Raw genomic sequence first — 10,921 nt, 5'->3', positions numbered from 1 at the left:
AATGGCCGCCATATTGCCTGTACAAGCAGGTATCTTAGTAATGTAGTACACTCAGGAATAAGTCGCTATATATCTGGACATAAAACCCGCAGAAAATAGATTCTTGTGTCTAAACCTTTGTTTTTTATGTCATGTAATACAATTATCATATAAGCAGTAACTTTCAAGCTTCCCTTTATATATTTTCTGCATATATTTGCATTTAATTAAATGCAAAAAAGCCGCCACAATGCCTCTACAGGCTTATATCTCCATTTGTAAAAGGTACCCAGTGTTGGTGTCTGTGCATGGTCTTAATTTTACTGCTGAGAATCACTGATGTAGAATACCTTCCACTCAGGAATAATTACCTATATTTCACTAAAAATTTGCGTATATTCATACATAAATCTATTCAAATTAAGAGTAGCTTATATCCATAAGCTACTCTACAAAAGTTTCACGAGTTTGGACATTAGATGACGATCTTATCATATCAGGGTACCATGTCAGTCACTCACTTTCTGAATAAAAGACCCAGGGGTCCAGCCCTCATCCGAGCATCTCAAGTTCCCCTTCCTTGCATGTTTACAGACTATTACTTGGGAGAAAGGAAATTGGAAGACGTTGGGAAACTGTAGGGCCATATCTGGAAGCCTTTAGGGACCTCCAGGGCCCAGGGAGGCATGATGTCCATATATGCATGACACTAGCGATAAATGCACTTACAGTACTAAGTTTGTTGTAAATTTGACCATATGTTTTCAAAAGGAGGATCAAAAATCAAAAGTGGCCTCCAATAATTTGGTCCCAGCCCAAAGGTGGCCGCACCTAGATCAGATTTGAGGTGCCTTTGGGCATTCTGTGGCCGGGGGATGGTTCCCATTTTATATACCAATATTCTACCAGCCAAGTTTGATAACAAATTGAACAGTTTGGTTTTTTTTTTTTGGTTTTTTTTTTGAAGATGAAAGAGTGAAAATTGGTACCTACTTGGCACTAGCCCCAAGGAGGTCACCCCTGCATCTGCCATAATAATCTTGAAAGTATGCTAATACACTCACTGATGTATTTACTCGATGCTCTTCTGGTTTTATAAAAGCAGCAACTCTAGATACAGATGGGGACATTAGTGCCCACACGTTAAAAAAAAAAAAAAAAAAAAAAAAAAAAAAAAAAAAAAAAAAAATATATATATATATATATATATATATATATATATATATATTAACGTGTGGGCATATGATGACGAAGTAGACTGGTGATGCATTTCAGTCCAACAGTGCTAGTTATTCAGACCAAATTTTCGACGAATATATTTGTCTTCCTGAAGGTCGACAATGGCAATTCTGAAGAAAGACGAATGTATTCGTCGAAAATTTGGTGTGACTAAATAGCACTGCTATGGACTGAAATGCATTACCACCCTACTTCGTCATATTTTCTGTACTGGTACCATATATATATATGTATATATATATATAGTGTGTAAAATTTTGAAAAGAAGGAAGATAAAACTGCGAAACTATGCAGTCTCCAAGATATTCATCTTTGTACTTTTTACCTAGCTCTGTTATAACTGGTTCTACTTGTGTGTGTGTGTGTGTGTGTGTGTGCGAGGTTTTTTTTTAATGATAAATTCCTTAATTTGGGGGTTCTGGGACCTTTTGGACATGGCGTCTATTTGAACAACTTGATAATCTGTCATCCTTGGGATGCTACTTGCCTAGTTTGTTGAAGATCTGTCATTACATGTGGTCTTAAAAGAGATTCTGAAAATGGTTTTTGAAAATGCATGCATGACTGTCGACGGACGCCAGAAGATAAATGATGGCTATTTGCAATATTAGCTTGAACCTTTTTTGCTGTCTTGAACCTTTGGCTAAGATGAATTTAGAATCTAATGAATCAAAGTCATTGGATTTCAAGAAAACTTTCTTCCGTTTCAAGTACATCATTTTCGTTTTCTGTCTTGCGATAATACAGATACTTAAAGTATGTAATGTGATCTCTGAAAATATAGATCAATGATAAAAGTGTAAAACATGAAAACTCGCTTACACTCAAAGTGTTCTATACCACAAACTCTAGACTAGGATAGTGTGAAATTGCAGTCGATTAATGCAAAGCAAATAGGATCCCGGCTTCATTTCATACTGACGAAAAGAAGAGTGGTAAGTTTCACATTTGTTGTAAACTGTGTTGATGTCTTTCAAGAATGTTATTCATTCCTAGTCACCAATTAGAACAGCATCATCTGACTCCTCAGATATTTTAGAAATACAACATTACAAGTGTCTGATCTATAATGGCCCGCATCTGCCACTGATATGGGTTGTGTGCAGTCAAATCTGTTTGCCCTGCAACTATACACTACCAGTTTGCTAACAGCCTGATGTAACAGATACAACACGAAAAATGGTAAAAGTAACATTTATCAGAATTTATAAGCGTTTTATGAGCTTGAAGCCAATGAGAAGGATGCTGTTTGTATTAATCGACTGATGAATCCAGAGTACTAGGAATAGAAATGTTAAGGCATTTCCTTTTTCTTTTCTTTTTTTTTTTTGTATCTGGCTTTTTTTTTGTAAGTCATTGGGTGAAACCACGCAAAAATATGACAAAATCCACTTCCATACAAATTATCACGGTCATATGTTGCTCATTGATAAACATGCCTTTGCCAAAAGTTTTGCAACAAAAGACACAAGTATCGACTAAACATGGCTGCAAATCATCGCAGGTAAGGAAAAAGATGCTTGAAAAAAAAAATCTGCTGAATGATTTAAGACCAATTTTGGTGTACCGTAAGCACACTTTGAAAGCTATGTGAGATAATATGACAAGAACATCATCTAAACAAATGTCCAAACTCATGAAACTTTTGTAGAGTAGCTTATGGATAATTATGATCTTGATGACTTTCCCCTCCCCCCCCCCCCTTTGGCCTAAAAAAAAAGTATTGCAACATAGACACAAGTATAAGCAGTCAACATGAGGGTAAAATTACACGATATAATACATTAAATATCATGCAATCATAAAAATCTTTTTAACGATTACTACTACATAATTTGAGACTTTACTGTTGTGTACCTATTAGGCACACTTTGCAAGCTAAGTTGAGATTATACAATAAAGATATGTTCTATTTGATGCTACTTACAGTTGTTTTCTGTTCTGAGGCTTTATCTCAAGAAAATGTGAGTTTAATGTAGTACAATACTTTTAATCAATGCAAGAATATAAAACTGGGTGTAAGGATAATCGTTAAGGTTGTGAATGGAATTCTAACAATTTTGCCCTTGAAATATTGGATGCATTAATTACAGTACAATTAACGTTCTGTAGCTCGTATTCGTATATCAGAAATTATATTCACGATAAAAATTTGAATAGATTTATGCTTAAACATAGCTATGCAAATTTTTAGTGAGATATAGGTAATTATTCCTGAGTGGAACGTATTCTACATCAGTGATTCTCAGCAGTAAAATTAAGACCACAGACACCATCACTGGGTACCGTTTACAGATAGAGATATAAGCCTGTGGAGTTATAATGGCGGCCAATTTGCATTTAATTAAATGCAAATATATGCAGAAAATGTATAAAGGGAAGCTTGAAAGTTACTGCTTGTATCATAATTGTATTTCCTGACCTAAAAACCATAGGTTTAGACACCAGAATCTATTTTCTACAGGTTTTATGTCCAGATATATAGCGACTTAATTCTGAGTGTATACTACATTAATGATATACGAAGATACGGGCTTGCACAGGCAATATGGCGGCCATTTTGTATGTAATTATATGCAAATATATGCAAAAACTATATAAAGGGATGCTTGAAAGTTGATAAAGATAACATATTTGTATTCCTTGACCTAAAAAACATATGTTTAGACACCTGAATTTACTTTCTGTGGGTTATAATATCCCGAGATATAGGCATAAATAGGTTGTATGGCGGCCATTTTGAATTTATGCAAATTAGACACTGATCCACCACTCGAATTTTAGGGAACTTTTAATATGTTATTTTAATAGCTCCTCCGGTTCAAATGCAAGTGGAATCGTTTCTATTGCAATTAGTTGTGGGTCATTTCATATTTTGACTGGACTATGATGATAGTAGGGTATCAAGGGTTTCATATGCAGAAATTATACTGTTTACCAAAAACAACAACAAAAACAAAAAGAAAACTGAACATGCAGGTAACTGCTTGAGAGTGTACCCTTCTACATACAGCCATCTCAGTTTCTATTTCATACAATGCCAAGTTTGTGCTTGGCACATCTTTTCAAGCTATTTTCCATCAAGTTAGGATGCTAGGATCTTTTACAAATCTGTCTGCATAATTTACAGCTTACTTGTGATGACCATATTGTTTGCATTGTGCCATTACTTATTATTAACGCAGTGTGTTGGCTTAGTCGGTAGCGCATCTGCCTCACAATCCTAAGGACCTGAGTTCGAACCCCAGTCTGGACTGAGCAATGTTGTGTGTAATCATACCGTCCCCTCTAGCAAGAGGCAAAACACTCTGTCCTTTGGATAGGACGTAAAATGGAGGTCCCGTGTATGAGAGAGTCACAACTCATGCACGTAAAAGATCCCGCTTCATTCATTCATCGCAAAGAGCAGGATGTTTAACCCGGTGAAGTGGTCCCACCTCACATCCAACTGGACCCCATGGAAGACCAGCATAGCATAGCTGAATATGGGCTATCCAGCCATCTTCTCAGATGGAAATGAACAAACAAACAAAGCATTTGGAATCATGGCTCTCTTGAGTTTATAGCAACTTTTCATGATTGTTAGAATACCCATATACAGATTTTTGCAGAAAAGAGTCTGTTTTTGGTCTGATCTTTCCTTTAACCGCTAATGATGCTAAAATTTTATGTTTATATGTATGATGCATCTTGAAATCTTATACCCAAGAAAGGAAGAGTGTCTGATTGAATACAGATTTCTCTTACAAGCTTTAGGATCTAAGGGAATATTTGCTCCTCTGCTTGTGATTTTCGTAAACTTCTAATCACAGTATTCCTTGGAGTATATTCACTAACACATCAAAAAACAAAAGCAAAAAAACACAATATAGATGTACCAATGTCAGGTGGAACTTTTTCAACTACTTTCTTGAAATGCCAAAGTTTTGTTTGAATTGATTGTGATAGGTTGATATGCTTAGCAGGCTTTTGAAAGCATTTGTGTTTAATTTTATTTCTATCTGCCTGGCAAAAATTATTTGTCAGGTAATTATACTACCCCAAACTGACTAGTGCATTTTATTATTTTTTGTCCTCTCCCACATGGGTACAGACGTTCCTCTTACTACTGGCTATGCAATGCATTGGATGTGTACTGCCCTGTCCAGTGGGAATATGGCAGGCTTAACATGCACTACACAGTGGTCTCCAAGAGGAAGATAGGCAAACTTATCACAGCAGGCATTGTCAGGTGAGTGTTGTCATCTTCTTGCTTAAAATAACTAAAATAACTTTTCCAGTGGCAGTGGCAAACAGTTTCTTCAATCCATCTCTCTGGAAATAAAGCTAAAAGTATTATATAAGATTATAGATGAATTGGAATTATTGTAATGTCCTGTTTACGCTTGTTTTCTCAAAGAAAAATTATGTCTCCATGATTTTCATGAATTCACTTTGTCTCAAACTTTGATGCAAAGTTACACAATGATATGAGCACGTTTGTTTGATTTCCTATTCAGGGATTGGGACGATCCAAGACTGTTTACACTGACAGCCCTGAGGAGAAGAGGTTTTCCATCTGAAGCCATCAACATGTTTTGTGCAAAGGTGAGGTTCAGCATGTGTTGCTCTTGTGTTGAACTTTTGAAGTGTGGCATTGATAGCTGTAGAGGAGTGGAAGGGACATTAAAAATCCTTTTCCATTGTTTACTTCACTCTAGATAGCACTACTCTGAATACATATTCAATGTTTCACTTCTCCACCCATGCAATCAGTTCGTTTTCCTATATCTTGCTTGATACAGATTGCTGTCATGTTTTGCACCATCAGAAACTCGTCTAGAATTCTTAGACTCCAGACTGCATTAAAGCAGGCAGCTGATCTCGATTTCACAGACTAGAAGCAAACATTCATGGAAGTAAAGATTGCCAGCCTTTCCATTGATGAATATGGTGAAGCATTCAATGACTTCCTTTTCTTGGAAAGCCAGATGAAAAGATGAAATCCTGAAGGACGTGTTGGAATAAGTAATCAAATGATTATTCTATGTATCTTGCCCAGATCGGTGTAACAATGTCCAGAGTGGCTTTTGACCCTTCCATGCTGGAGTCATGTGTGCGAGATGTCCTCAATAATACAGCCAAGCGGGTCATGGCTGTACTTGATCCCATCAAGGTCTCAATATCCAACTTTGAGTCAAAGGTAAGATGCCAATACTTTCTCGATACACAAAGGCCCCAGGTATTATGGTAATTTTCAATTGATTACTCATTGTTGCGGCATAAAAGATGTAATTTGAGCTTGAGAAGGAAAGTGTAGCCGTTGATGCATACATCTTCATGTTAGCTAAGGTACGTCTTCAGCAAGTGGACTGTTTTTATGCCTCCGCCACGAAGTGTCGCCAGAGGCATTATGTTTTCGGGTTGTCCGTCCTTCCTTCCGTCCGTCCATAATCAATTTTGTGGAGAGCATAACTAAAAAACCGTTTGAGGTATCCTAATGAAACTTGGCAGGTATATGTATGAGGGGGTGAAGTTGTGCCTATCAACTTTTGAGTGCAGATGCTCAAGGTCAAAGGTCATAGGTCAAGGTCAAATGCTCAAAATTTCACTATTTCCCCCATATCTGTGGAATGCCTGAAGGTATTTTCTTGAAACTTAGTATATACATGTATTACCCAATAAAAATTCTCTAGCGAGAGTTTCGGGCCATGAGGTCAAAGTTAAAAGGTCAGAGGTCAAGTGAAAATGTTAAAATTTCATTTTTCTCCATATCTCAGATATGGTGCAAGGTATCTTCATGGAACATAGTACATATGCATGTACTGACTGGCAGTGATTATCTAGGGAATTTGGGGTCATGAGGTCAAAGATCAGGGGGGTCAAAGGTCAAGGTCAACTCATTAAATTTCACTTTTTCCATCACAATTTGTGCAATGCCTGCAGGATTTTTCTTGAAACTTGGTGTATACATGTATTACCGTACCCAATAGAGATTCTCTAGGAAGTTTTTAGCCAAAAAGGTCAAAGGTCAAGTGAAAGTGCTAAATTTCACTTCTTCCCCATATCTCGGAAGTGGCTCAAGGCATTATCATGAAACTAATGTTCTGCCTGACAGTGATTCTCTTTGGAATTTTAAGGTCATTGGGTCAAGGATCAAAGGCCAGGTCAAAATGCTAACAATTTACTATTTAATACAGAAACTCCACTTTTTCTCTGTACTGTGAAAATCACTCAATGCATAGAATTATAAAAGGATCAAGAGTCAAGTGAAAGTCCTCAAATCCCCAAATACATGCTCTCAGAAAATGCAGCCATTCATCCGATTAAACCTAGTTCAAGGAAAGTGAACACTCAACACATTATAACATGTCATTTTAATATTTTGCCAATTTGATGAAACTGTCATCACACATTGTCAAGACATACTATAGACCTATTAGGAGAATCATACATTATGGCGGAAGCATACCAGTCGCCATAGCGACATTTCTAGTTTTTTTTTTTCCTCTCTCTCTCTCTCTCTTCTTATCCTTCTTCATTTGATTTTTGCAACTTTGCCTGTAGTGAAAAATTCAAAAATCCCCAAATGATAGTAAATGTGAGCTACAGTATAATGTTCCTCGGATTGGCCATTGTCATGATAGATACCCTAATAAGTAATCCCTTCACATAATTGACCTTGAATAGGCTATGATGTGGTCTTTTGAAAATTAAAAAAAAAAAAAAAATGAAGGTGATGCCTCAAGTAATTGTAATTTAAATGAGTGCAGACATCAATTGCTGGTTGCTAAATAGAATACACTGACAAAAGAATTCAAGTTCATGTTAGAATACTATTGTTAATGCTGAACTAATCATATATCACAGGTTTGCACATTGGAGGTGCCCAATATCCCCCACGATGCCAAGCAGGGCACACACACCGTCAGCTTTGGTTCTGTGGTGTACATCGAGAGAGACGACTTCCAGCAGGTCAGTTTAGTGAGCAGCGAGTGCTTCCAATATTGTTTGTTTGTTTTTTTGTCCGCAGCAGAAAGTAAGAACAAATGAGTGTCTAGCCATATCAACGCGACAAGATTGACAGAAATACATGTTTATCCAGGACTCAACATTAGCGGTAGCCTTGTGGCCTGGGACTACTAAAAATTAATGTCAGAACAAGGTTATCTTGCGATGGCCTGATGAGACAACTGAGATTCAAAATGGATTATTACAAGCCCTGGTTTAGTTATGCATGCATACTCACACATAAGGTGCATTCAAGCGCTCGAAAGTGAACCAAAGCGAACTGTACCCTCACTTCTGAAAGGATTGTCCAATTTTCCTCACACTTCATCCATGTGTTCGACTAATACTTCTGCATTCACTCAATCTAATTTAAATTTGGGCGTCATATCTTTTTTAAAAGAAATTTGATGACACTGCAGTTGGCTGTATTCACTTGATATATCAATTAGTATGTGTAATTGTATCTTTTCAGAAAGCGGAGAAGGGATATAGGAGATTGACTCCTGCCCAGCCTGTTGGTTTGAAATACACTGGCAAAGTTCTCAGTGTGGAATCAGTCTTAACAGACAACAAGGGACAAGTGACTGAACTGAAGGCTAGAATTACACCTTTGGAAGAGACAACCAAGCCAAAGGCATTCATCCACTGGGTATCAGATCCTCTGGAATGTGAAGTCCGAATCTATGAGAGACTGTGAGTTATAGTCGCTTTCTATGGTCACTTGTGTATGAGAGTCTGTACTTCTCTCTCTGTTTTTCTGTACTACATTTCCTTACTCCCAACTAAGATTTCAGAAGCTGTTTACCACACAGTATATTCCAAAGAGTCCCGTGATTCCATTTGAAAGTGAAGTGACACCCATGCTAATAGCAATGGTAGAATGTATCACAACATCCAAGTGAAAAGTTATTGGTTACCCCAGTTATTTAATGAGTGTAAAACTAAGAAAATAACCATGCTAGGACAAATGTGAACTTACTTGTGCAAGATAAACAGAGTTATAAGAGTGTCTTTCCTTTATACTTTTAGTTTGTCCTTGTTATTCTCCGTGTCATATAAATAGTTGGATACTAGAATAGGTTTAGTATGTAATCAAGCGAGAGGAACGGAGATCTTGTATATTTGTTTTTAGTTTGTATGTTAAGTGTGCCTCTGCCCAAAGTGTGCTGACAATATTATGTGTCCCTCTGTCCCACATGTTGTTTTAGCAATATCAAAAAAACTGCCATATGAACTTTCTTGGTACCTGACCCAAGTTAACTACATGAAGTGTAGATACACTGGGTAGATTATGGGCAACTTCCTTGAGGTCAAAAGGTCAAGTTCGATGACAACGTACAAATGACATAACAATTATTATTTAACTATGAAAATGATAGTGTTGATAGGTCAAAGGTGTTTGCATGTCATTTCTGGCCATGAAATTTAGAAGTGTATGTCAAGTAATAATGTTATTGTACTCCCCAGTTTGAGGATACTTTGGATTCAGCTATGTCACGCAGCTGCAGTGTCTGCAATGTCTACTTGACTTACCTTTTTCACAAAAAGTAGGGGAATGATATTATCCTTGACAGATATCAGCAACAAGTCAAAGAAATTGGAACTTTTCATAAAATGTAAACTTTTGTGAAATTTTTCATTACCTTTGCTTTACATATTTTTATGCCTCCGCCACGAAGTGGTGCCGGAGGCATTATGTTTTCGGGTTGTCCGTCCGTCCGTCCTTCCGTCCATCCGTCTGTCCTTCTGTCCGTCCGTCCTTCCATCCGTAATGAATTTTGTGGACAACGTAACTAAAAAACCTTTTGAGGTATCCTAATGAAACTTGGCATGTATGTGTATTAGGGGGTGAAGTTGTGCCTATCAACTTTTGGGTGCACATGCTCAAGGTCAAAGATCAAAAGGTCAAGGTCAAATACATAGAATTTCACTATTTCCACCATATCTATGCAATGCCCAAAGATATTTTCTTGAAACTTAGTGTATACATGTATTACCCAATTAAGATTCTCTGGTGAAAGTTTGGGGTCATGAGGTCAAAGGTCAAAAGGTCAAGTAAAAATATTAAAACTTCACTTTTTTCTCCGTATCTTGGAAATTGTTCAAGGTATCTTCATGGAACATAGTATATATACATGTACTGACTGGCAGTGATTATCTAGAGAATTTAGGGTTCGTGGGTCAAAGGTCAGGGGTCAAGGTCAAGGGCAACACTTCAAAATTTTACTATTTCCCTCATTTATGCAATGCCAGCAGGATTATTATTCTTTTTACACTTGGTGTATGCATGTATAACCTAATAGAGATTCTCTGGAAGCTTTCTTTTTTCTTTTCTTTTTTTTTTGTTTGCCTCAAAGGTCAAAAGGTCAAAGATCAAGGGAAAGTGCTGAACTAACTTTTTCCTCCGTCTCAGAAGTGGCTCAAGTTATCTTGAAACTTACTACATATCTATGCATGTTGTGCCTGACAGTGATTATCCTATGAATTTTAGGGTCAAAGGCCAGATGAATTTTAGGGTCAGAAATTGCACTTTTTCTCCATACCTTGAAAATTACTCAATGCATAAACTTATGAATGGGTCAAAGTCAAGTTAAAGTCCTTAAATCCCCAAATACATGCTCTCCTATTCATCCAATTAAACCTAGGTCAAGGAAGGTGAACATTCAACACATTTGTGACAAACTTGTCATTTTAATATTTTGCCAATTTTGTG

At 36.9% G+C, this 10,921-nt stretch overlaps 1 protein-coding gene across 1 annotated transcript in view; it reads left to right on the top strand.

Moving 5' to 3' along the window:
* Positions 1–10,921, top strand: part of LOC140246210 (glutamine--tRNA ligase-like) — a 43,328-nt gene that overhangs the window by 24,931 nt on the left and 7,476 nt on the right. The window contains exons 13-17 of the mRNA XM_072325660.1: positions 5,312–5,449; positions 5,718–5,805; positions 6,260–6,400; positions 8,068–8,172; positions 8,681–8,901. Coding sequence (XP_072181761.1) covers positions 5,312–5,449; positions 5,718–5,805; positions 6,260–6,400; positions 8,068–8,172; positions 8,681–8,901 — 693 coding nt within the window. The remainder of the gene's footprint in view (positions 1–5,311; positions 5,450–5,717; positions 5,806–6,259; positions 6,401–8,067; positions 8,173–8,680; positions 8,902–10,921) is intronic.

Source organism: Diadema setosum, chromosome 2 (assembly GCF_964275005.1).
Source record: "Diadema setosum chromosome 2, eeDiaSeto1, whole genome shotgun sequence".
Taxonomy (NCBI): Eukaryota; Metazoa; Echinodermata; class Echinoidea; order Diadematoida; family Diadematidae; genus Diadema; species Diadema setosum.
The sequence above is the reverse complement of the archived record's forward strand: the minus strand, read 5'-3'. Positions and strand labels throughout refer to the sequence as shown.